General features: G+C 38.2%; 2 protein-coding genes across 9 annotated transcripts; both read right to left on the bottom strand.

Moving 5' to 3' along the window:
• Positions 1-1,146: 1,146 nt before the first annotated feature.
• Positions 1,147-23,408, bottom strand: LOC114153628 (pterin-4-alpha-carbinolamine dehydratase 2). 8 transcript variants are annotated; one of them, XR_003597359.1, is made up of 6 exons: positions 23,213-23,406; positions 21,671-21,802; positions 12,007-12,087; positions 7,991-8,120; positions 4,767-4,820; positions 3,201-4,304 (listed from the first exon to the last, which is right to left on the bottom strand). XR_003597359.1 is itself a non-coding variant. In XM_028032302.1 (5 exons), the coding sequence occupies exons 1-5, from the start codon at positions 23,312-23,314 to the stop codon at positions 2,362-2,364; spliced, it is 375 nt and encodes a 124-aa protein (XP_027888103.1). In that variant the 5' UTR covers positions 23,315-23,408; the 3' UTR covers positions 1,147-2,361. The 8 variants fall into 8 exon arrangements, 6 of the variants coding, with proteins under 6 accessions (XP_027888103.1, XP_027888102.1, XP_027888101.1 ...); XM_028032302.1 differs by lacking the exons at positions 3,201-4,304; positions 7,991-8,120 and adding an exon at positions 1,147-2,367 and having other exon boundaries at positions 23,213-23,408; XM_028032301.1 differs by lacking the exon at positions 7,991-8,120 and having other exon boundaries at positions 23,213-23,408.
• Positions 23,409-24,178: 770 nt separating this feature from the next.
• On the bottom strand, positions 24,179-27,951 carry txndc15 (thioredoxin domain containing 15). Its single transcript, XM_028032295.1, has 6 exons — positions 27,727-27,951; positions 26,784-27,091; positions 26,531-26,674; positions 25,540-25,703; positions 24,541-24,671; positions 24,179-24,467 (listed from the first exon to the last, which is right to left on the bottom strand). Exons 1-6 carry the CDS (start codon positions 27,821-27,823, stop codon positions 24,271-24,273), a joined length of 1,041 nt encoding a protein of 346 aa, XP_027888096.1. The 5' UTR covers positions 27,824-27,951; the 3' UTR covers positions 24,179-24,270.

Genomic DNA, 27,951 nt, shown 5'->3' with positions numbered 1-27,951 from the left:
AAGATAGATTTTTTCATAGATTCTGTCTCAAACTGTCCCGACATGGAGACAGATATAAAAAATATTTAAAACATATTTTTATGAAAGTTACACATTGCAGCTCTAAAGAGAACTCCTGAAAATCATTTGGTGTAATTATAACATCATTTTGCCTAAAAGTTACAAATTAAGGCCTCCCACAGCTGCTGCAGCGCCGCTTAATGCGGTCTCTGCATCCAGAACCCAGACAGAACCCAGCCGAGCGTTCTGCTTACAGAATTCATTCTGTTTCCAGATTCAGATCATTTCCATTTTCCTGGAACGAACGTTGAACTGAAACAAACCGATTTAAACCGAAGCTAAAAGATTTCAGCTCATTTTCTACTTAAAGGTGTACCAGCAGGGGGCGCCACAACTGGGACATCTGGAAGCAATGACCAAGAGTATCGATCTGATATTGATATCAAATATCGGATATCGACCCGCATCTTAAATCTCTGATGGAATCAGTCCGCTCCAGCATTTAGTCCGGCCCAAGATTTCTATCCCACACAGACTAAGTTTATAATAAAAACTGATTAAGCTTTCCTTACACTCCTTTACAAAATAAGTAATAAATGTATGATACTGATATCGGATCAGAAGTGAAAAAGTTGCATTGAGACGCCTAATAATTGTATCTACACTATAAAAACTAAATCCTACCAAGTATTTTAAATCTTGTTTCTACTGTAAATATCTTGGTTCACTTGAAATAAAACAAATTTAACTCACATTAATTTTTGATCAACATAAAGTCAATAATCCCTTAATATTGATTTAAAACATACCAGTTCCACTGGTAGATTATTTCACTTATAAAATGGAACAAATATCTTGTTATAAGTGAAAAATCTGCTAAATCAACATTAAATCTAAATCTATTTACTTACAGAAAAGTTACTTAAGTTATTTTTGTTTTATGTCAAGTGAACTGAGGTAGAAACTAAACCAAACTACTTGGCGAGGTTTTGAGTTTTTGCAGTGTAATCTGAATAGATGCTCCACAGATTTATTCCTAATCCAAACAGAAATTAATCTTCTCAGGTGATTAGAAGATATAATTTTCCTCCATGAAAGTTTCAGGTCTGAGTTGTTGCACAAAGTGAATGAATGAATCCAGAGTAATTGGATGGTGTTATGTTTTATTATGGTTGTTCCCTCAGTTGACATGATAACAGCATTAGATGATTTAATGAACCAACATTTAGCCTGTGCAGCTATTTTACCCTCTAATTTATGAATCTGATGGTTCTGTTTGAAAACAGAAGTTTGCCGTTCAGAACCCGAGTCCAGCAGCATGAATCACTGTAATTATACGAGTCATAAGAAAATGTTGTGACTCCATGCAGCTCTGTGTTTGAGCTGCAGCACCTGACGAAGTCGACATGACCGTCATTTAGGGATCAGAGGCAGCAGAGAGCTGATCTGGTTTTATTACCTTTATTCAACATAAGATCATTATGAGATGAAAAATATCACAGATTCAACTAGCGAATCAGAAAACTGCAGATAAATGTAGAAATTTAAAGAAAGTGATATTATAAGGAAGTAAAACACTAAGACTGATTTATCAGAGGGAAAGTTTTACTGCTGGCTCAGCGCTGAACATGTTGGAGGAATTTCCCAAAATAAAACATCATTAGAAAATGATAAACCAGTTAAAAGGCACCGTTACTGGGTTACTCAGTTTACTGGGAAAAATCATCTTTTTTGTCTCATTTCCGTTTTCCTCCAGCAGATCAAAACTTTTCCACGAGAGAGTAAAACGAGTGCAGTGGCTGCCGGCTGCAGCTCAGTGAGCGGCGGCGTTGTGCCGAATATTTGATTCTGTCATCCTGTGACGGCGCCGAGCCAGCGGCTTTCAGGGCGTTTTCTCCAGAGGAGCAGCATCGACTTATTGTTCAGCACATTCCTGCAGACGCAACAGGCTGAAAACTGGAGCAGTAAAGAGCAACAGGAGCTTCAGTCCAGGATTTATTGATCTACTTACTGTGAGATAAGATGCAGCTGCTGCAGCACAAACAACAAGCACACATGAAACTGGCAGAAAATACACAAAACTCAACATTTTTCACAAAAAAATACAATGTTCTGCAGGTCAATAATTTGTAGAACCAGCTGTTGCTGTTTCCAGTAACGTCAACGTCAACATGCATTTAGCTTTGCTATAGAAAAGTTATATTTATCTCAGTTTTTATCAGTAAAATGCAGCAAAGAGAATCTGATCAACCTTAGAACCGGGTGGTGTAGAGCTAGGTGGTGTAGAACCGGGTGGTGTCTCTATCCTCCTGGTTCTAGTCAGAACTCCAGCAGCAGCTTTCTGGACCGTTGGGTTGTCAATCACACCTGTGAAGACGCTGCTGCAGGAATCAAAGCCACTAAAGAGAAACTAAAGCCTGGATGAGTTTCTCTGATCTGAGACTTTAGTCTCTGGTTCTGGAAATGTTCTGCAGCTGCTAGAAGGCCCACTGTGGAACCCAGGGGTCAGGTCAGAGGGCAGACTGATCTCTAGTTTCCACTGAAGCTGTGTTCCAGAGATCAGATCTGAGAGTCTGAAGGACAACAGAAAGTCTCTTGAAGACGCTGAACAGGATCTGATCGCAGATTTTCTCTTTCTAACTCAGCAGCATCAACTCGTCTCCTCAGCGATTCACACCTGGGGTCACGTGACCAACATGACCCGCCATGTTGGGACTGTCAGCCAACAGCGACCCAAACACTGAGCAGCGAGTCGCGTGTCCCATCAGCGGCTCTGTGGTGCTGCTGCTCCAACCATGTTAAAGCTGAAGGAGCCTTGAGATAAAATAGACGTTCAAATCCGTCCAGCTGACCAGCAGTGGGCTGAGTGAGGCTCCACACCAGAGCAGAACCAGCAGCTGTTCCTCTGTCTGATTTCTGCAGCTCGTCCTCAGTGACCTTCGGCCTCTGGGATGTTTCTCTAGTTATCGCTCTTCTTTCATTCAGCTACAAGGTTTGCATTTGTGCTGCAGTCTTTCCATTTCCACCAGAGGAACAGTGATCTGTGAAATCTTCAAAGCTTGGGGAATTGTTTTATGAACTAACTCTGGTTTGAACTTTGACCCTGACCTCTACTGTTTTTCATGCTAAGAAACCTCCGAGTCGTTCAGGCAGCAGAACACCAGGTCTACGCTTCCTTTAACTGGTCAGGATCACTCTAAGGTCGACACAAAACATGTTCATCACATTCACTTCACTAAATTATTCTCAGATAGTCAGATTTCAGTCTGAGCTGTTTTAGGGTCTCTGTCGCTTTAAATCCAGACAAGCTGCTGTTGGCCACGCCCCCAACACAAAGTTTACACTCACATGAAAATGGCTGCAAACAGATATGCTATTATACAATCGAACATGTTTGAAAAGCATTAGTGCAGCCTCCTGCACAACCAACCAGAATGCAGCAAGTCAACAGCTAAACTCTTGTCTCCTCCAGCAGCCATTGTACGGTGGGAAAACTATCTGGCCAAACACTGTAGATCAGCTGGGGTTGCTAGGCAGCAGGCTGGGTTGTGGTTGCTAGGTAACAGCTCAGTGCCCTTCAATGTGATTCAACAATCTGGAGGTTTTTGAAACGGCTTATTTTCCAGACACCAAAAATCATGAAGGTATTGCCAAAAACCCACCGGGTTTTTATTTTAATCTCTTGTTCTGTTTTTGGAAACAGTTGAGACCAAAATGGAAAAATAAAAATGTTCAAAATGTGAATTTTGCATAAAACGTCCAAATTAAAGGCTGAATTCAAATGCACACCACACTTTACAGATCTCTAATCGTAAATTAAAACGTAAAATGCATTTTTTATTTTCATGTTCTCAACTAAAATCTCAGTTTAATAGATTCATGTTTTTGGCCGTAATGAGAGGAAAACATAAAAACCTTTGAAAGGCTGTAAATTCAGAGCTGAACATCAGGCTGCAGCTTTCTGGACGCTTGGCGCTCAGTGACCTCCAGCAGCAGAAACAGCCAAAGCTCCGCGCTCAGCGCCGGCCGCTGCTGCCCTGAAGGCTCCAAACGGACCTCAGTCCAGGTGGATTCAGAAAGCCTCGCCGTCACATCGCAGCCACTTCAGCCGTCCGGCGGTGCCGGAGGCCGGACCCTGGAGCAGCAGATATATGGCGGCCATCTGGCTCCGCGGCCGCTTGGAAGGAACCCAGAGAGCCTCTAATGTGCTTGTGGTTTCTGCTCTCTGGTGTAAATAACTCCCTGCAGTTCCTGCTCCGCGGGCCGGCCGGACATTTATGCTGACGAGAATTATTTTACTCATCCTAAAGACAAAACAAATCACAGCGTGTCATTTCCTCCCCTCTGCTCCTGCAGTCGCTCTGCTCTCACTGTGTGTGTGTGGGTGTGTGTATGTGTGGGGGTGTGTGTGTGTTAGACGGACTGCTGGCGTTGCAGAATTAGTAGCTGGAGCCCAAACTGGATTAAGGGGGCAGAAAGCAGGGAGCTCACTAATGGAGGGCTGACTTGGCCAGTAGCAGCTTCTGGCCATCAGCTGAGGCCAATTACATGAAGGAGCCTCATCTGGACCGGTCCGGCTCAGCTCGGTCCGGTAACTCTGGATACTCTGCTTTATTTCAGCAACATGAAATTAACGACTCATCATGTTTAAAGGAAAATGTTTCCAAACATATGAAGCTCTAATTTTCTGTTCTGGTAAAAAGTTACATGTTAAAGTTTTACAGTCAGATCAGCATCAATGATTACAAATAAAAATTCAAACTGACCTGACGTCTCTTTAGATCCAGAGCTTCTTCGCTTTGGAGCGAGAAGTGAAGTTTCTAAGAGAAGTGAAGGAAATATACTGATGAAAACAGCTTCACTTACCTAAAGTTACTTATAATATACAGAACCAGTTGGACGGGGATAACTTGCAAATTACATGTGCAGAATATTTAACTCTCATTGTGAAAAAGTTTGCTGAAGAAGTTTAAAAAAATAAAGTGAAAGAGAAATAAAAACTGTAAATTAAATGTTTCTGTTGCTAAACAATGAAGAAATGCAGTAAGACTTTAATAATCAGCTTCAGATTTAAAGGTGATTCTTTCTGCTTCCTAACCAGGTCAGGACAGATCTACGGCCTAAACAAAACATCTGTACTACATTTGTAGCACCAAATCATTCTAAGATTTCAGTCTGAGCATTTTAGGGTCTCTGTCGCTTTAAATCTAGACAAGCTGCTGCTGGCCACGCCCCCAACTCACCGGTTACACTCACAACAAAATGGCTGCAAACAGGTGGGCAGTTATAAAACTGTACGTCTTTGAGAAGCATTGGTGGAGCCTCCTGCACAACCAACCAGACTGCAGCAACTAAACTCTCGTCTTTTCCAGCAGCCATTGTACAAAGGAAAACCAGGGATTGCTACACTCTGGAAGTTTTAGAAACGGCTCGTTTTCCAGACACCAAAAATCACAACAAACTTATTGCCAAGAAACAGATGAGTGTTTTTAATCACAGGCTGAAATGGAAATAGGAAAATGTCCAAAATGTGACTCTTCCTCTTTAACGTGCTGCTGTCAGTGTTTTCTCTCACACAGATTTTCACTAAATGAGAAAATAAAAAATGTGTCTTTCAACACAATAAACAATCCAAACACTGTTTGCTGTGTATAAACCCAAACTTCTTTATTAAATAATGACTTAAATGTGATTAATTTTTTGAGACGGTTTAGTTTCTCTTCATTTTAATAGAACATGTCTGACAACATGAAGTAGGCTAGAAGACAATAAAAACGTGATGTAACATAATTAATAATTGCACATAGACATAATAAATCTGAAAATGTTGCAGATTTTCTGTCGTAACAGAACTCTGATCTCTTCTTTCCCATCCTGGTATCATCATTATGGAAACCAGCATTTTAACTGGCAACCAGTGAACATTTGGCTCTTCTGTTTGAATTAGGGACAAGAAGAACATGTGTTCAGTTGAAACAATACAGATGAGCTGCATGAACTGGAAACCATTAAAAACACCTGAACTCACTGGTTCTGTTTTCATGAAGGCGCGTCGGCTTGGGAAGAACAAAAACATTTGTCTGATTTCTGTTCACAAAAATAAATGAAAATGTTCACAGATGAGCCGACATGTACAGCAACCGATGAAACAATGGGGGAAAAAGCAGAACATTTTGTGACCATACAAATTACATAATTTATGTAAATATTCTGAAAGTCTGACCCCTAACAGAACCTGAAGAACAGGAAGTTCTTTGTGTTAATAAGTAACTTCTGACAGAAATCACATGTGGGGTTCCTCAGGGTTCTGTCCTGGAGTCCATGTTATTTAATATCTAGAAGCTCCGACCAGCTCGGATTACTGACAGGAATAAGATCAGATATGATAATTATGCAGATGATGCTCAGGTCTTCACTCCAATCTCAGAAAAACTGGGGTTTGTGGGTGGATGTCTGGTTTCCACCCGGACGTATTTAGATGCGACACACGGATCTAATCAGGTTCAGTATTGTGCGTTCATGAAGGTAAGTGTAAGTTTATTTTACTGCTAAATACTCACAATGTTTAAGAATTCCTGTCTATTGCCGGCCTGTTAGCCTAATGCTAACGTTCATCTTTTACTCTGGTTACTGTAAACAGCACCAGGTAATCTGCTGCCGCCGCCGTAACGTTGATCACCTTCCCAAAATAAAGGACTGAAAAGGTCCAAGTTATTTTGTGGCTCATAACTGAGGGAGGGGGTGAAAGAATTAAATCTGCTTTCAGTGTTTAGATCAACACAAGCAGAAAGTTTAAATGTTTCGTACTGTAATCGTAAATCCAATGTTCTCAGATTAAAATCTGGATTTGGCTTTTTAAATAATTATCTGTGACTGATGAACTCATTTAAAACCATTTCTTTATTTTTGTGTTTCTAGTAGTAAAGATAGATTGTTGCTGCCTTTTGGCCGGAGGGACAGGAGCGAGATTAAGGAAAACAAGCAGCAAGCAGATGTTGTGCCAAACGTGAAACGCTGCAGTTAGTTTATCTTTTTGTCTCCAAGACATAAATAAAAAACATTTGGCTTCATAATAAAGAAAAACTCAAACACGTGGATCTGTTTCATGGACATTTTCCTGTCATCCTGAAGTTAAACTCCAAGATCAAAGCATGAGACAAATAAAAAAAATTCTTCTTCTTTTCAACTTAAGCAAGTTTTAAAAAATGAGTGTAAAATATCAGGTGTAAATTTCTACGATACGTTAAAACATAAATGATAAAATCTGGAACATTTGTGTTTGAAATGTTTAAATGAAATCTATTAAAAAATGTGATTAAAGTTTTGAAAACATTTTTCTCCAAGTTGTTCCAGTTTCATCTGCATGTGATGAAACCAGGTTGGTGAATAAAACGAGTGAAAAGCTGCTTTAATCCAGATTTAATCCTGAAAAGACTCAAATTTTATATTCTACAGTCAGATTTTTCCCAACCAGCAGAATAACAGTTTAAGATGATGTTTCATGCAGTTTATCCAATTGTTTGCCCCAGAAATTATTTACAGGAATGGAAGTGAAAGTGATTGAATGCAAATGTAAAAATCAAGAATGAAAAATCATTTTTCTTCCACTTCACAGTTCTGCACCACTTTGTGTTGGTCTATCAAAGAATCCCAATAAATACATAAAAAGAGGGAAAGTTCAAGGGGTCCTTCGCTTTGCTCCAACCTGCGAAGCCAAAACAAAAAAATACGACTGTAGGAGGACGGAGTCAGGAACAAGTCGTTTCCTGCCAAGTCCTACGCAGAAAAAGTATTCGCAATTTATTTTATTACCTTCTGCAAGGAGAAATGCTGCCAAAATCAGGCAGTCGGTGATAAAATGGATCAAATCTACAATCTTTCCACCCGAAAAACCAGAACAGGCCTCTGAAGGAAAAACCTCATTTTGGTCCATTTTCACACATTTTATTGATAGTAAACAAAAGGATGATGTGGAAAAACTCTTACTTACTAAAAATTACACTTCAGGACAACGTCTGAAGACATTACATTGAAAGAGCAATTTTGTCAATAAATTTGGCCATTTTGACGTCCCGTTTAGAAATCCCTCCACAGTCATGAGTGGTCAGAGTAATTTGGACCTGAGGAAACAGAAGCACACTGGTTTCAGTTACAAACATGTTCAAAATGGCTCTTTGTTTCTGCAGCTTTTACATAAATGCGCCGCAATATTTACATTTATACACCAGAAAACATGTTTATTGGGTCAAAGAACGTCCAACTGTTATTTACTACACAGAATAAAAACCTTTTGTTCAAACCGCTTCTTAATTTTATATTTATTTATAAAATGCCAGTTTTAAATAAACTCAACCACCAGGTTTCTGTTTTTATTCTTCATTTCATGACATTTTTGTAAATAAAATGTTAGCAGTTTTCCTCTGAAAACCTTGATGGAACAAAAACACTAAATAAGCAGAAAACATTAAAAGAAAATCTTTCAAAGACCTTCAGAAACCCACTTCTTTAAGCCCAGAACCAGGGCAGAACCGGGGCAGAACCAGGACACAACGGGGGCAGATTTATGCCCTGTTTACAGGACAACAGTTTCTGGTGAAAATGGACGTTTTGTTGGGTTTGTTCTCTACATTTACATGAAACCACCGAATGTTTCCTCTGAAACAGCACAGATTGAAATCGAGTTCCAGAGTCCAGTGGTTCTGAACGTACCGGTACCGTTGTCTTGTAAACAGAATAAATGGATCTTTTCTGTCAGAGAATCTCTAGCTAATGCATAGCATGACGCAAAACAGCTGCTTCCTACCATCCACAGAAGAAGAAACTGCTGACAATGCTGCTGTTGCTACAGTTCATGTTCCCCCATCAGGTCCGGTTCCCTCAGCGTCTCTTCATCGCTCCGCATCACCAAGGCGGCAAAATACACGCCTGCTTGTTCAGCTCTGATCTAGAGAACTACAGACACCGTGAAAACTCAAACAACGGGTTTCAGAGAAGTTAGCCCACTTTTTTACAACTGCGCCCTAATCAGACACACACAGTGTGGTTCCCCCAATATCTGGGGGAACGGGACCCGATGGGAGAACGGGACCCGATGGGGGAACGGGACCCGATGGGGGAACGAAACCCGATGGGGGAACGGGACCCGATGAGGGAACGAAACCCGATGGGGGAACGAAACCCGATGGGGGAACGGGACCCGATGAGGGAACGAAACCCGATGGGGGAACGAAACCCGATGGGGGAACGGGACCTGATGGGGAACGGGACCCGATGGGGGAACGAAACCCGGTGGGGGAACGCGAACCGACGTGCCTTCAAGTAGAACTTTTTTTTAAAACACATGCCACTTAGTTTCAAAGAACCTAGCACCGCCTAGTGGCGTGGCGAGAGCATTACACGTTTCCGATGTATCGTTACTGTGTGAACAAAGATTGTAATTAGAACGTCTTCATGTAAATGTAATAACAGAAACGGAACAAAAATTAAATTTTCATTAGATCGTGTCGTGTTAACAAGGCCTTAAACTTCTCTTCCTTCATTATTGCTCCTCCTCTCAGTTAAACATAAACACATTTGGTTTCCATGGAAACGCGAGACTCTTCTAGAAGCTGATGAAAAGTATTTGAGTTTGAGTTTAAGTCCAAGGTTCTGCAGAAATCTTCAACAAAAAGACCCCATATGGAGCTCAGGCAGTGCCAAAAATAAATATATATTTAAGTGGCTTAATTTGTGTTTTTTCCCTAAAATGTGACAAAATTTGTAGTAACTTTTATTTTATTGTTTTACACTGGATTACAAAAAATACACTTTAAACGCTTAATATTTTATAGGGTTAGGATTTCAATAAAAAACAAATGTGGGTATTTTAAAAAGTGTTTTTCTCTCTCCATACAGATATCTGAGGTTCAGTACCAACTGATACAGAACCTTTTTATTTTATTCTTTTACACAGACATAAATGCACTGAACTACAAATTTGTTTGATAACTTAAATACACCAACAGATCCACCATTTTGGTCAAACATATAAAAACAACTTTAACTTGTTCAGTCAGAGCTGCTGACACCGTCAGGATACTCTATAATTTTCATTATCAGGATCAATACAGATATTGATATCGGATTGGTGCATCGATGTTTTTATAGATGGTGCCAAAGGCAAAATGTTAAAGTATTTTTACTTAAACATCTAAATGCGTTTGAGTTTATGGCGACACTTTATTGACGGGTTGTGAATAAGAGACATGACTCCATCATAAACATAACACCTGAACTGATGAACATGAGAAAGTCTTCATGAATATTTATGACTGTTGTCATAAAGTGTCATTCGGTAAATCATGGCGCTTTTAATACAAAGTTGACTTTATTCAAAATGTTTTTGTTATGACAACTTGACATTAACTAATAAATCATGATCTGACATAAATTTGTTATAAAAGTATTACTGATTAAACTTTAGCTTTAATAACATAAAGCTACATAATTTTAAAGTTTAAATATTCATGAAGGTGTTATGTCATGTTTATGACGGAGTCACGACAATCTAACTCACAACCTGTCAAATAAAGTGTTACCGAGTTTATTTTAGCAAAATAATGTGGATCTTTGGTTTCCAAAGTGTTTGTCTCTTTATTCATGATATTTCTAAAAGGTTTACATTCTGCAGTCATATTTACGTTTCTGGTTGAGTCTCCAAAGTTTTAGCTTTATTTTGATACTAAGATTACTGAAACAGAGTTTGTAACTGCTGAGAAAAACTCAACTAGACCTTGGTTTGTTATTTTAAACACACGTCAGAAAATCCTGGGGGCTTTGAGGTTTTTAGAGATTGCATGAAGGTTTGGAGGAGCCGTGGAAAAGTAAGTACACCCCCGATCAGCTGAGCAACTTAAACCAGTGAGATTTTTCTTCACACTTCAGCGAATCATGAAAACCGAGCAGAACATTATTTATGTTCAGTATGAATTCAGAATGGATCAAGTATTTTGTTCAGGTTTGCCTCCCAGTGCCTGGTGCAGAGCGCAGAGACCTGCAGCCGCTTCAATAAAGAGTGGATTAGGAGCAGCATTCCTCCTAAAGAGCCGCGCTGCACCGCACGGTAATTCAGCGGCTTCAGCCTAATGCCCAGAGATTTTCACCGACCGGCTGCGTCACGCACTTCTCTACCTCCGAGGAAAAATCACTGACGAGGCGGGAAGAGCTCCGGAAAATTATACTCAACTAAAGGTAAAAAGTATTCTGTAGAAAGTCCACTCTAGTACTGAGTAGCTGGTCAGATTATCATCTAATATTTAAAAATTACATCATCAGACAGACCATAATGTAAAGGAAATTTTAGTATTTTAAGAACCAAAATGACAATAATTCATATAAAGAACAAAAAATAAAATAAAATGTTTAAAATCAGTTAAACTTTAACAGAAGCTGCAGGTTTGTGTCTGAGTCTGTCTGGTTAAAACATGTTTGATTTTCATTCAGTGGGAAGAAAATCCAGAAATTTCACTCAAGTAAAAGTAGAAATACTTTATAATAAATCCTAAAATGCAATAACAGCTAAAAATAAACATAACGTGAAAAAAATTAAAAAAAAATTTTCCACCTTAAATCCAAAATGTATAGGTTTATACAATTTTGTCTTAATTGCTGCCCTGAGTGCATTTCTCTTGTTAGCAATCGATCGATCAATTACTAAATCAGATGAGTATTCCAATAATCGAGTAATCTGATTAATCGTTTCAGTCCTGGATATCTGCAAAGGTTTGAAGAGAAAAACTAAAGGATTGCAGGTGAAACTAGTTTTTTTATGTTTTTATTTCTGACCTTTAGAATATTTTAGGAGTTTGGATGGAAAGATTTCTCAAAAAAAGAGTTAGTTTTTTTAGTTTTTTAAAATCTGTTGATCATCTCAGAGTTTCTGCGATTTGTACAGAACCAAACAGGATCAACAGCAAAAGCAAGAGAGAGAGAAAATGTCTTGTTCTGTAACTGATTTAAATGTTTTACCTTATTATAAACGTTGAACCACTCTGGATGATGGTTCATCTTCTCCGCCTGCAGAGCGACTCGAGACATGAAGCCAAAAGCCTGGAGAGAAAAATAAACTTTATGGCTTTATACTTTATAAGGCCTTTTATGTTCATAAAATACTAATAAAAATCTAAATTATGTACTTTTCACTGGTTTATCATCTAAAGTAAAAGATTGAAAAGTACATTGGAGTAATTCTACAGAAAGATCTGTTAAAGTTTTATGTTTTCACTGTTTTTGTTAATTTTGATGATTATGGATTTCATATAAAATAAAAATATAAACTCATATTTCTAGATGATCATGAGACATAAAAGGATTTTTAACAGAAATCTCTGCAGTCATGCCCAGCAGACCACCTAACCACAACAGCTGACTGCTAATGTCTAAGCACATTAACAGAAAGTTAAGTGGAAGGACAACAGAGAATAGTACAGTTTCCTCAGCAGGTTTTTAAAACTCCCTGCAACTTCCTGCAACAATCAACTTTCACATTTAGACAAACTGAAGCACATTTAAATGTATGAACTAGACCAACATAAATAACAAGTATGAGGAAGTTAATTTATTTTCATAAATAAAAATATCCTAAAAATGTGTTCTGCATATTTTTTGTCTTTAAAAGTCATAATTGGTAAACAGAGATTGAAATGTTTTAATCTGAGTATAAAACATAACTACAGCTTGTTAAAATATCCATTTTTAATTTTGACAGTAAAAATATGAATCCCAGTTTGGAAACTTTAATTTATTTCAGTGTAGATTAATTATGTAGCACCAGTCATTTTTTACAGGACAAAAAGGTTCAAATTATATCAAATAATCCCTAACAAGCCAATAATAATCCTAATCTGAGATTTAATCGTGTTCTGATTGGTAAAATGTTTCTGGTCCAATAGTTCGTTAACTGAAGCACAAGGCGACAGTGGGCTGGAAGAACGGCACCGTTCCTGTTCCTCAGCAGCAAAACCAAATATTTCTACCACGACACTTAAAAAAAGAAACTAAAAGATGTCTGATTTAAATTCTCAGCAAAGCTAAAATTACATTAAAATTAATCAATCATTAACACAACCATCAACTAATCTACTAATCAATTAATCAACAAGTGGAGAAAAAGAAAAGACCGTCTGCTGAGCCAGAAATAAACATTTTGTATCTAAATAATAAAAAAACTGCCTGTAAATATGTGCAACACAAAACTCCTAAAAAATCTCAGATTTTTTATTTTCCTATCCATTAATCAATAATTGAATCCCCAAAATGACAAACCGATCAGATTTACACGCCGTTTTCTCACGTTCAGGTTAAAAATGTGGTTTTAGCTGCAGATTCAAACATTCACTAAGGGAAAGCTGCGTTTATCATTTCATTTTAGGCAATAAAACTGTTTATTTTCTTATTTTAAAATGTTTGTTTGTATTTTTGTAATATATTTCTAGTATTGTATTATAAAGGTTTGAATTAATCATTTGTTGCCGCTCTAAATCGTTATAAAAAAACCATAAAAATGAGTTTTGTTCAAACTAATTAATCCATTTCCTGTTAGAACAGAAACATCCTGAAGCTGAAACTTTATTTCTGCAGGTTTCTGACCAATTGGGCGACGTCTGGATGAAATGTGAAAGCTGAGTGGCGCGGCGCGGCGCAGCGCGACGCAGCGCAGCACGGCACGGCACGGCGCGGCACATCGCGACGCAGCGCGGCGCAACGCAGCGCAGCGCAGCACGGCGCGACGGCCTCTGAATAAATCCTACTGTAGCCTCCGTCCTCAGGTTTTGGTATGCGGCTCCCTCCAATCACAGGTCATCCAGGGAGTGATTACCGTAATTCTAATTATCTACAAAGAGGAGAGAGAAATCCCTCGTCTTGCTCGCCCCGGCCAGAGAGAGAGGGGGAAGAAACGCAGGTAGGCCTTATTTCAGAGCAATTTCCCACTGCAATCTCAATTAAGCCCCTAAATGCTTCCTCTGTGCCTAATTAAATCAACTGAAATGCCATTGTTTACGGGCCGGGCCGCGGCCCCATCCGCCACCTGACAGGACCAAACAGAATTACCTTCACAAAGGAAATTGGGTTTAGTGTTTTTAGCGTGGCGGCCCAATTTTTGAGACGCCCTGTTTGGTTCCCTTGTGCCGCTATGCGTGTAACTCGATCGGCAGCTCGATCAAATTGGTTATCAAGGAAACCGTCTCCTGATCAATTTAAGTAATTGACATATTCCTGCAACTTGACCCCAGAGGCTCCAATTTGCAGAGCGAGGCGTTCTGCTTTCCCTCAGCGCTCATTGGCTCTAATGGAGGCGGTGGAGCAGGCTGAGTCAGGTGTTGCCCAAACTAGTCTGGTGTCTCTGGGCCGATCTCAGGCTGAACGGCTGCTGGGAGCCGGGTGACAGGAAACGGTTCGGCGGTACCAGGTCGGGCTCCTGCACGCCGGCCCACTTCAGAACACCAGCAGCTCTGTAGTTCTGGACTCCGACACATCGCATTAGACTCTCCGGAACGGACGGACTCGAACTGAACCAGCTCAATAAAATAAAAAACGTTGCTGCCTTTCTCACAATTATTTCAGATTCAGAAGCTTTTCTGAGTAAAAACGTCCGTTTAGGTTTTCACCAGAAATGGTCCAACAGTAAAATGTTTCTAAAAACTTGAAAAGCTCTTTAAGTTTCAACTTAATCCAGTCGAGTCCGGCTGATTTGGAGGTGTGAACCCCAATCGACCTCTGACCTCTGGTCCTCCAGGTCTGGTTCGGTTTGAATGTGAAACGCCAAGCGGACCGGAGCCCACTCCAAAAGCAGGAAGTGGACTACAGTGCAGGGCATTCTGGGTAACTACAACCAAAGCTAACGTGTTAGCCTAGCGCTAGCAGCAGAAATGGCTCCTGGTCTTCAGCCAAAGACTAAAGAGAAATCCTCCAACACTAAAATCTGACGCCTCCATCTTGTTTCCATCTGGTGAAGAAGGAAGTAGCTCTCAGTGTCTTCAGAGGTTTTTGTGCAGCGCCCCCACAGGCCAGGAGGGGAACAGGTTGGTTTGAGTCAGAACCACAGCAGCTGGAGGTGGAGCAGATGTTCTGGTTCCAGTAGAGCCGGGTAGACCGGACTGAAGGAGGAAAACTTTTGGGTTCTCTGAACTGAAAGTCAGCTCAAGTGTTTATTCTGATCTTGATCAAAGAATTGATGAAAAGTTTCAGATGTGAAAAACTGAAACATCCCAGATAAATTTGGTTCTGCAAAGTTTTGACTTCAGGGACTGAAACGAAAATATTGGAAAACTATTTTTATTCCTTGTGTTGTGAAACTAAAACTATGAGATTTGAACATTTTTACAATCAAGATTCTTTTTATCTTAAATGCAAATGATTAAATAAGTTGTCCAGTTCTGTCTTAGTTACGGCTCTGAGTGTTTTTTGGTCTGTATTAATGATTAATTGATCACTAAATTAAATGTCAATTATTTCTATCATAAACATTTGTAGGCCTGCTGAGGCACAAACTGCAGGAAGTGAATTTTCTGCAAAGAAAAATATTTTAAACATTTTAAAGTTCATGAGAATAAAATCACCTGTAATCTCTCCCTACAGATAGAAAAAGATTAAAATTAGTTTTGAAAAAGCAGAATGCTGTTCTGACGGGCGGCGGTCCGTCAGGCCCAGTAAGCATCTCAACATCCTCCACTTGGGCCCAGATGAAAATAAAAACCGCCTCTCCACTCCCAGCCAGCAAGTCAACAGAGGTCAAGGGCTCTCCCTCTTAAAGTGCTTTGTTTAGGCCGTTTGTATTGTTTGGGCCACTCTTGGGCAGGCGGCGGGTCAGCCGGCGAGGCGGCCGTCCCTCAGCCGTCTCCAGCAGCTGCAGCTGTCAGACTCAGATAATTTGACGTGAGGTTACGCAGAGCCTCCATCCCCAATAATCAGAACCAGCCGCCGTTTTGGAGCTATTACAGCGTGATTGTCATACAACACTGGATGAAATAATTTGACGTCGGAGCGAGGCGCTGTTCTCGCTCTGGTTGCGGCCGCGGACTCGGTTTCAAACACATGTCTGTTATTTACAGATCGGCTTTCGGCCGCCCGGCGCGCTGCAGAGGCTTAGGAACGCCTCGCCAGGCTAAGTGGCTGCAGACTCCTGCCAACCCCGGCAGACACGTTCACACCGCGCACTCAGGCCTACGCCGCCGCATTACACACATCGCCTTCGCTCTGCGGCGCGAAACGGGAGAACGCTGCACCCATGATGAGGATGATGACCACACCTCTGATGTTTCACTCCCCAAATAAGCGTCCAGCGTCCGCCAGCTGGCTGAGCAGGACCTCGGCGACGGACAGCTAACGACAGGCAGACCGAAAATAGGAGCAAATCTCCACCAACACTCTTTAAAATTTATTTCAGAGATTTTCTAGAAAAAACATGGACATTTCTGAGCTCCAAAAGTGGAAAATGTGCATGAAAAAACGTGGAAATTTTGAATATTTAATCTCAGGAATTTTGTAGAAAAAACTTTCAGTTTTTCAGTTTCAAAAGTTGAACATTTTCAGCTTTTGAAAAATAAAAACCTTCAATCCAAATTCAAAGTAAAATTCAAAGGTACTTTATTGATCCCAAAGAGAAATTAAATGCAACTCATATTAATTCTGGTTGTTGGCAGGATAAATTTCCTGTAGCAGTCTGTGTTACGGTCAATTTGAAGAAGCCTCTGACTGAAGGCGTTCTGTTTTTCTAAGAAAATTTAAAAACCTGACAGTTTTTAAAGTTCTTCTATGAAAAGGGCCGACCGTCTTTCCATAACATAAAGGATAATTTTTTTAATAATTTGATAAAAAATAAAATCAAACATTGTGAAACTTCAGGAGTTTATTGGATGTTTATTTTTCTAAACAGAACCACATAAAGAGCATTTTGCTTCTCAAAGCCGATTCTCAGAGCTAAAGAGGAAAGTCATCATTAAGAGCTAAACTACAATTAAAAGTAAAAAAGAAACAAATGGATTTCTCTGGATATTTAAAGACAAAATGAGACGAAGTCAGAGAGAAAGAAATCAGTTTCAATCTGCAGGAAACGTAAAGTTTTACCGACTCGGAAAACAACGAGCCGTTTTTCTCTCACATGAGAATAAAGTTCAGTTCAGCAAATCATCAAAAATCTGCAGAATTTTTACAGAATTCAGACAATTTACTAAACATTGATTCATCTGTTTCAGTATTTAAATCTGAACTTATTAGAACTTTTATATTTATTAATATTTCATGTTCCCAACTTTTATGTTTTTTAATATTTAAATTTTGTTTTGGTTAATTTGTTTTTATATAATTTTAGTATTTTGTGAACTTAAATACTTTCACTATTTGACCATTTTAAATATTTTAGTTTTATTCATCTACTTTTTTATATTTTATTCAAATGTATTTTAGATTATATTTTCATTGAGTTACAGTAATATTCTTTTATATTTATATTTGTTCATTCCAGATTTTTAAAAATAATTTTAACCCAAAATAATGAGAAAAACTAAAAGAATGAAACAACAAAGTAACTAAAACTCCAAGTTACATTAAATAAACTGAAAAATATGTAGAAAGATTAAGTTTCACACACACAGAGACTGGAAGCTGACAAAAACCAAATTTATCTATTTTATAGTTGAACTGAGCTACAATCACATTAACATGTTTAATTTCTCATTGTGAAATTATTAAACTGATTTATTGTTTGTAATCTGAGGTTTCAGTAATAATCTGAATCAGATTCACGAACGGGAGCGTCTCAGAAAACGGATTCGACTGCCGCAGAAAGAGACGGAGGCTGCAGGGAGAATAGGAGGAGGAGGAGGAGGAGGAGGAGGAGGAGGAGGAGGAGGAGGAGGAGGTCGGACGTCCCGAGAGTCTCAGGACGAACAGAAAGTTTTCTGGCTGCTCTTCATGCGGTCGTTGTCTGTGGTGAACCAAAGTGTGAACATGTTGCTTCAGGGTTTCAAATGATGGTTTGATTTTCTCTTTCACATAATAACTGCAAATTATGATCTTGAAGAAACATGCAGAAAATGTGTTTTATTTTTTCTGTTTTCCAGGAAAATGAGTTGGTTCTGATGTTGGCAAAGTTTCCATCTCACATTAATCAGTTGGTGCGTTTTTGTTTTACTGTTTGCACTAAACAGTTTTTATTATAAAACAGACACTGGAGATGCAGATTAATGTCACATTTTAAAGGAGTTCTGATAAAAAAATAATAGGCCAGTGTGGTTGTTTACTAAAAATGTAATTAATTAAAAAACAACAAATATCTAGGATCACACCAATGTAAAGATTATTTTCTTTTACTTTTTATTTTAAGTTTTTCTATAATTGAAAACTAAAATTCTCCACATTTCATTGAATACATAAATAATATTCTGAGAATTGTGGAAACAAACAGAAAATAGAAATAGAAATTATTGTACAACTTTTAAACTAACAAACAGATTGTCTTAATAAATATAAAAAGGCAACAAAGCTTCAGGAATTATTTTATTTTAAGCAGCAAAATTTAAAACTAATTGAGACGAAACGTCCAAACAGAGCTGAAGGTCGAAGGTCATCGCTTTCCATTTTTAACCTATTGAACTAAACAGCGCCCCCTACAGGCCTAATATCAATAAAACGCAGTTTAATGAACCAAAAGGTCTCAATGTTATGTAAAAGATTAAAATAATAGAAACATGGTGGAGGAAGAATCATGCTGTGGGGATTCTAAAAAGATTAAAATATTGATTCTAATAATTCAGACTCCAAATCTACCTGAATATTCAGCAATAAGCTGAAAGCGTTTCAGCGCTAGCGCAGAAGCTAACGTCATCTCATCTCAGCCAATCAGAGCTGAGGGGAAAAAGCTGCTCCTGGATTGGCTCCTGTCTAGACAACAGCCAATAGCGTGTCAGGTAGCATTGCACAAATTATTTCAGCTTTTCATTTCCTTTCAAATATTTTAGATATGCTTCATAAACAATAAATAAAATAGATTCATGAATAATGTAAGAAAATTTTACAACTGGGACGTCTGAGGTATTAAATTTTAACCCTTCCTTTGTGTGCAGCTTTATGAAAATTCGATTAGCAATAAATTTCCTCATTACACATGTAATTAAATAAATTAAATGTTTTTAGAAAAATTACCAAAGCAATCATTAAAGAAAGCTGTTCATCTCTTTAATTATATGTTCTTATTAATATTTATCTGACTTTTTATGTAAAAAAAAAAAAAAAAATAGTTCGATTTGACTTGGGAGAAAAACTTCATTTAGTTTTTGTTATTGTGGATTTTTACATCCCTCAGTTTCCTTGTTGACTTTACAGGTTAAACTTGAAACACAGCAGCTGCTGCAGGAGCTTCAGCAGCTGCAGCAGCTGCTGCAGGAGCGAGTTTATGTGGGAAAATGAAGGAATGCCATTGTTGTCAACCTCAGCTAAGGTAACAACAGTTGAGCATGCACAGCTCACCTCCGCCGTTTCACATGACTGTTTCTGCTTTATTCACAGAAACGTCGAGCAGATGGCCGATCTTTAAACTGTGTGTAAACAGCATCAGCGGCTGCAACTTAAAACAACAAAAACAGAAAAACATGCATGTTTCTGAGCAGAATCACATGTGGTTGCAGGGATTCTCCTCACCACCCAAACCTGCTTAAACGGGAATTTGATGTAAGAAAAATACAAAAAAAAAATCCCTTCTCAAATTCACTGCCACCAACAAACATTATGACACTTTCCATTTGCAATAATCTGAGTAACTTCAGTTTAAAAAACGAGCACAGATGTCGTGTTGCTTTTTTTAACTGCAGCTCTGGCGCCCCCTGGTGATCACATAAGGAGGCGCATCAAAGCAGAAAAGGAGGTTTGTTATTTCCATTCTAAACTCTTCTGGGATCTGATTTCATGGACTCGATGTCTTCAGATAAGTGGCGAATGGAAATCAGCCAGCATGTCGCTCCTCGTCAGCGCTCGTCATTTTAAAAGCCCTTTAAGTGAAGCCATGAGAGTGAAAACACCCCGGACCGAAACACGGCCCACAAGACAAAACAGAGAGACGCCAACAACCAAAATTGGAACAACATGAGCTCATCTTCCAGAAGGAAACAAGAGACGAGAAGAGGCAGCGACAGGGAGAGGAGAGGGACATCCACTGCAGGCTGACGGGTTGTTAGTGGTTTGCAAACCAGATGAGACATTTTAACTAATTTCATTGTTTGTGAAAGAAATCATTCTGATCAAAACCAAAATTGCTGCCAACTGGCCGCCTGGCGAGTCTCCGCCTAATGCGGCCTGACGTGTCGGGTAAGAGGATCCGGAGGGGGAGGACGGCCGTACGCGCCTCCGACTTCAAACGGCAGGAAGTGTAAAACCAGGCGGCGTTAGTGGCTGAAGCAGCTAACGGCGGATTAGAGGAAGTCCACTAAGTGGCCCTGAGATGAATTAAAAAACGATTTTAAACGAGAGGCTGATCAAAAAGAAAACAAGAAAGTTATGTTAGACTTTCTGTTTATTTTACTGCAAGAGGCATGCAGCAGGACTCCAAATATACATGTTTTACTGGCCAAAGAAGGGCTGAAACGATGAATCGGTTACTGAAATAATCATCAACTCATTTAGTAATCGATTAATTAACTGGAGTATACAGATTTTTTTTAAAAAGACCATTTGCTGAAAGAACAGAACATTCAGAGGAGATAAAGACAAAACTGTACAAAAAGTATTCACATTTTACATTTAAAGTTACAAAATCGTTTATAAATCTGTTCTACCCAAAACTCCTCAACTACAAATTACAGAAAATGTTTTTATCTTAAATGCAAAATGTATATTTTTTGTAGTTTTGACATAATATTGGCTACAAGTGTGTTTTTCTTTTAGCAAACAGTTTTTTTCTTAGTTTGTATACTCCATTAACAATTAATTGATTACAAAATTAGTTGACGATTACTTAAATTATTGATTAATCACAATTAATTTGACCAATCGTTTCAGCGCTGATGCAGACACAAGGTGGAAACGGATTAAACTTTGTGGTTTAATGTTCAGCCTTCATGTTTCCTGCTGACAGAAATCTCTCCGCGACTCACATGAATGCACAAATTCAGGTACGGATTGCCAAAAGTGCAAAAAATATTTTTAAAAAAAGCAAAATAACGACGATTTACAGAAGTAAAACCACCATTTTTTTTTTTTTACTTTTTTAACCTTTGATAAGTATAATTGTACTTTTTACACTTCCTATGATAACTATGATGTTAGTTCATTGCTTTGATTGTAGGTTTTGTATTTATTGACAAAACTAGTGTAGTTAAGTTATTTCATAGCCTTTATTTGTTTTTAGCAGGACAAATTTAGGATTAATAAGAGACAACAGATGAAAAAAGCCTTTTGGCTAATTTTTGCACATGAATGCATTGTTCCTAACAAATAAAATACATTTTATTAAAACAATCCCTCACAGTTGATCCATTCAGCTTCTGTACTCAGTGAGTGTTGCTGTGATGGTGCATTAACTGATCAGAAAAATGTCAGATTTTTGAGTTTGCAGCCCTCTGACTCAACATTTTAGTAAAAAATTCAAATAAAAACATTATGAAAACAACATTAATATGAAAACAAGCATAAAGCCACAGACCTGATTAAACGTTTTAAAGTGCAGCTCCTTGAAGATGGCGTCGCGGTCCTCCACCTCCATCCAGCCCGTCGCCTGGAGCTCCGTCACCAGCTGATCCCGGTCCGTCGGGCTCAGCCAATGAGAGTCTGACGACTGGACACAACAAGCCACTCCAAGTTATTAAAATCAAACATTTTGACCACCAAGTTCAGGCTCAGTTTTACTGGATTTCCTTCAGAATTATAACTGCAGAGCAGCAAACGCCTGGTGGCAGCTGTCAGAGCAACACTGCTCATTTTGGGATTTCCTCTGCAGTTTACAGTGCTTTCCAAAAAAATAAAATTTTAGACATTTTTTTTTTCATGTTAAGATATATTGTTTAGGCTTTTGTGATGAGGAAATGTTTGCACAAATAATATCTGAATTATTTAGGATATTTGTTATATGAGACTCCTAAGACTCTTAAGTTATTCTGTAAATAAAACATAACATATATGCTGTTTTGGTTAAAATTACTGCAATAAAAGGGTAGATTTACAGGACTTATTTAAAATTACTTGTCTAAATAATATTTCTTTTTTATATTTTTTGTATCAGTAGCATATATTTAAACCAATCTGGCTACAAGGATCATAATAAAACAATTAGGATGTGGCAGATGTACTGGTGCAAATTTAATAATTTGCTCACCAAACTAAAACAAAAATAAATAGCAAGGAATTGGATTCAACTTTAATGTTAATTAGATTACAATAATCTGATTTCTTCATTATAAGAGAAAGCTAAAGCAGTTTTCTACAGTATATGTGCATCTAGAGATACAGAAGATAATGTAATTCTTTAAATTAATTAAGTAAAGTGCACAGATTTATGATCAACTGTGTGTCTCCTTTGATAAATTGGAAGCTGCTGCATCATGAGATCTTATTAGATATGTTGTAACACCAACCTAAACGATGGATTATTTTTTAAAGTGTCAGTTATTAGTAAAAATGTATTGTAATATTGTTGTCCTGTTTGATCCATTCGTGTTTTACTTTGTGGACACCTGAGTGCAGTTTGTTTGGTCTCCAGCAGGTGGGGCTGTTTATGCACCTGTCGATGCTGCTGGTCACATTTTCTAATAAAATCTGAGCTACTATTTCAGTTACAGTGCATTTACTTTGTCATGCATGTTTCTCTGTATTTTATTGTGATAAACTCCTAATATGGCGATTTTAAATGTCTTTGTCACCGCGCTCTAAGTTTCTTAAATTGTGTATTTAGTTCCTTATTCCCAAACTCTTCCGCGATATTATAAAATTAACAGAAGCCCGGAGAGATTTTAAATAAATGTTACACTAACATGACAGAAAATAATAAAATAAATTTAGAGTAATTAAAAGGATGTGTTTTTTCGTCATGACACAAACTGAATGCGACATACGCCGCTGCTTCTACAAACTTTCCCCATGAAGAAACACCGTCGGGATAACATCTCCGGCGTCCCGCTCGTCTCTTAAAGAAGCTTAAAGACGCTAATTAGCATAAATGCTAACAGAAAACCGCGGCTGTTGCTCTCACCATTTTAGAGGAGATTCTGCGGAGTGGAGGTTTCCTTAGGCAGCTCAGCCGGCTGCAGGACCGAAAGCTGCTCGTCCTCAGGACGGACGTTAACGCAAACATGTCTGTTTCACTTCATTTACCCTTTACAACCTGTTCTGCGCAAACGTGCGTCCTCCGAGGTCCTGACTCACGTTCAACGTAGCTGTTCACCTCACTGCCTGATCAAAATCACCCGAAAGGAGTCAGCCTACACAAAAACTAGTAAAACTAAATGTATACACGTAGTTATTAAAATCATTTGTGTATAGCAGTAGAAACATTTAATTGACTTTTTTTACTTTTACATCTGACCTTTAATTTCAGAACATTCATTCTCACAAGGGGAACAACTAATGGTCACCAAATAATTTTATTTATTTACACTTAGGCTAAGTCAATTAATTTACTTTATTTATTCATATTTAACTTACTTATTTCACACTAGTGTTGTTATATTACTAATGGTATATTTATATTCACCAATAACATTGTGGATGGGAGTAGCTTCTCTAAAAATAAGCAATAAGCAATTTTGTAGGGGATCAATAAAGTATATTTTATTTTCTAGGTGTATTAGTAATGAATTTCAGCAACAAAACTGCCAGGAAATGAGGATGTAAGGGAGGTTAAAAATATCAGTATAGTTTATATATATATATAATTTATCCAGATCAGAAAACAATAAAAGCATATTAAGTTAATTTCTGGTCTGTTTTGTTGCTAAAATCCCAACTTATGAAATTATTCTTAGAAAATGGAGTTTCTTTCTTGAATACATAAGAAGGCATTCATGTAAAATATTTCTACTTTATTTTTTTGTTTGTAAAGAAATTGAGGTGCGACTAACATGCGTCACATTTGCTTTCTGTGATTTGAACTTTGAACTCTAAGATTATTGCCCTCTACTGAGAGGAAACCAACTCAAAAAACTATGAAATATTTCCATTTTTTAAAACATAAACCACAATATTTTGCATATTTTATTTGAATCTGAAACATTTTTGAATGAAAAACTTTGCAGTATGATTATTGTGTTTTCAGTCCTGGTGTTCGTGCTCCTGTCCCGGTACGACCCATCGCAGGTTGTCCGCCCGCAGGATGGCGTAGAGGATGAAGGCTTTGATGAAGAGGATGGACAAGACGAGGAGCCAGTCGATGCCTCTCACCGGGACGCTGGACAGGGGCCCCATCCGGTCTCCCTCTGTCACGTCTCTGTTGGGGCACGCTTCAAACCCTGAAGCCAAAACATTCTGCTTTAACCTTTTAGTTTATCTAAATTTTATTTCTTTACACGTTACACGCGCTACCTGTCTGGTTGGTGATGAAGGAGGTGAGCATCTCCAGCGTGCGGTCCGTGTGGTTGAAGCGAGCCATAGGTTTGGCCCCCTGAAACAGCAGGATGTTGGGAACGGCCACCGTCCCAAACCTGGTGGAGAGACTGGCAGCGAAACACAACCGGGACAAAAGTTCAAGAGATGGAAACTAGAAACACAAGTTATGGTTCCCTATTTAATTATTACTATTGTATCAATTTCAGCACTGCGAGAGAAAGCTTTGCAAATAATCGACTTACGATTAAAGCTTTATTAGATTAAAATGAATTCCAATCGATTATTTAATGACGTCCGATGACCAGTTAGTTAGTGTTTGGAAGTCAAGTTACAGTGTTGTAGTACAAAATAATTAATAATTCAACATGTTTCTACTCAAGTAAAAGTATTTGGTAAAAAGTTACTCGAGTACTGAGTAACTGATCAAATTATCAATCATTTAAGATTTAAAAATTACATTATCAGATGGACAAACATGTAAAGTTAAGTGGAAATTTTGGTATTTTAAGAACCAAAATGACAATAAATCATATAAGGAACAAAAATGAAAAAAATGAGGCAAAACAAAAATTTTCCAAATCAGGTTTTTATCAATAAAGAAAATATGAAACTAATAAAAACTGCAGGTGTGAGTCTGCTTGTTTTTCATTCAGTGGGAAGGAAATCCAGAAGTTTTACTTAAGTAAAAGTAAAAAGTACAGCGTAGTAAAAATACTCCTAAAAATACATTTTTTTTCAGCTCAACTCTGTATACAAGACAAACTGATTCCTGCTGAACAAGTTGCTCATTATTTCATCTGTTGTGAAGAAAATGTCTAGTTTGTAGTTTGGCTCAAACTCTGTTTATTTAAACTGAACTCAACAATCATAAGGAAACTAAGCCACGGAGTAAATAAAACTCAAATGAACTGTGTTTCTAACGGAGACGCAGCAGGGAAATGAGACGTTTTTACACCCTAAAGAGGTTACATCCACCTGCTGTGCTGCGAGGCATCCAGTGCCAGGAAATGCATGCTGGGAAAAACGCGTGGCAGGGCGTTGAAGTGCGGCGCCAGTTTGGCTGAGAACTGACACCAGGCTGTGAAGAACAGAACCACAGAGCACTCTGTGCTGTTGGCGTTGAGAAAATCCATCAGGTCCTGAAAGACAGGAGGAAATCCTCACTTGCTGCTCAGTTACAGTAAAAACCTCTGAAGTTTTACTGGCTGGAACAGAAAACAAGCAGATCAATCTCTGTAAAATATACGAGCTGTTTACACATCAACATCCTAACAACATCCAATTAAAGATCATCTGACTGTTTCTTTAGATCATCACAGGATATGTTGTGTTTTAGGATCTTTTAACCAACTCCAGTCTGTCAGACAGGCGTATTTATCATGTATTAATTACTAGAAACCAAAGCAGTTTTCAAACTTGGCTGCAGCTACTGAAAATGAACCAAAGAAATGTGTCTAATTAGTTCATTCATGACTTACCAGTGAGGGGGACTACATTTTTAAATCGTTCCAGGTCGGCTTGGATGGACTTTTTCATTTAGTAAATTAAATCAACTATTGAAAATGACAGCAAAAAACACACATTTAGCCAAGTATTTTTGTTTAGTTTCTACTGCAAATATCTTAGTACATTTTAAATTAGACAAAACTAACTTACAAGTAACTTTTCAGCAAGATAAAAGAAAAAGGTTTTGTTACATAGACAGATGATTTAACTTAAAACAAGACATTTTTCCCATGTTATAAGTGAAATCATCTGCAAGAGGAACTAGAACTTTTTCATCAATATTAAAAAATAACTGACTTGAAACAAGCTCCTGTTTCTTGCTGAAAAGTTACTTCTAAGTTAGTTTTGTCTTATTTCAAATGTACTAAGATATTTTCACTAGAAACTAGACCAAAGTGACTTGGTGATGTTTTGTGTTTTTGCATTTTGACAGATTTCACACTGAGGCAGGAAGAAGTACCTGTGAGGAGTTGAGGACCTGAACGGTGAAGCTCTCCAGTCCTGTGACGTTCCTCTTGTCACAGTTCACTTTATATGTCTTTGCCGTCTCTGTGGTGTTCGCTTCTTCAGCTGGAAGTTCTGCAGGAACCATTTCCAGAGTGACCTGGAAGTGAAACAATAAAAATAAAGGTTCTGTGTGATGTTTTCAGCCCTAACCCTTCAGTCATTTCACAGCAGCTTGTATTTCAGTTTCTGAGCTCCAGCTGAAGAACCTGCTGCATTGATTCTGCTTCCGGCTCCTCCAGCAGCTCCAGGTCTTCGGCCTGCGCAGGCGAGACGCACCGATCGCCATTCCCATCGCAGGGGGGAGAGAAGCCCGACTGGAAGTCCTTCACATTCCTGGGAATCAGGGATTCGATGTCAGACGGATCGATCGGGGTTTCAATCCCCATCACCGCGTCTGCGATTTCAGCCGTCTTAAACTGCCTTCTGGGCAAAGAGTCCAACTCCTCTGACTCAACAAAGCTGGGTTTATTCTCCAACTCCTCTGACAGAACAACCTGAGGAGACTCATCAGTTCCTGAAGAAAAACAGAAGATACCTCACTCAACATTTCTAATTTGGTTCAGTCAGGAAAATTCAAACACGAATCTCACAGAGGGGTTCCTTTACAAAAACCCATCACAGCCTTAAAGCTGCAGTACGTAACTTTTACAAAAAATATGGTTTGCCAACACTACACTCCACGAATATTTATAAACATTTTTCACTATATATTATAATCTGTTAGTTTTTATTTTATTTAGTCTTGACCAAATGTGCATTTCAGATTTCTATTAAATATGGGTTAATTTTTTAATATTTTATCCAACTTGTTTATTTAAAAAACCTACTTTAGGGAAGAGTCAAAAATACAACATAAAACTGTATTTATAATCTATAAAGAAGATATAATACAGATCTTTATATCTGTGGTAAACAACTACCTATTTTATTAAGTGGGAAAAAATATTATCGCATTTACATACGTTTAAATTAGCTAGCTTAAGATATTAATGAAAAATGGCGTCACATTACAAGACGATAAATTGACTTATTCAGAAATATAAGTCAGAACCTTGAATTATTGCTTCTATATACAATCTTATCAAAAATGTTATATTTATTAGCATAATCGTCGGTTAATTTTCACAACATTGACAGTTAGAGTCCTACCTTCTGCTGTCTGAGCCGATAGACTCAACATGGCGGAACTGTGAAAAACAAATAACAAAACAAACGTTATAAAAGATTTACAATACTTTCGCGACATATTTTAGTTTTTAAGACGCTATTCGGTCAGAGAAGAGATGATGAGGCTCATCTCAGGATTACGATGAGATGTGAGAGCAGTATTTGTTTCCTAGGAACAAATATTTCACACTGTGGCGGAACTATATA

Source organism: Xiphophorus couchianus, chromosome 11 (genome assembly GCF_001444195.1).
Source record: "Xiphophorus couchianus chromosome 11, X_couchianus-1.0, whole genome shotgun sequence".
In the NCBI taxonomy this organism is placed as follows: Eukaryota; Metazoa; Chordata; class Actinopteri; order Cyprinodontiformes; family Poeciliidae; genus Xiphophorus; species Xiphophorus couchianus.
Note: the sequence above shows the minus strand (reverse complement) of the source record. Positions and strands in the feature narration are given on the sequence as shown.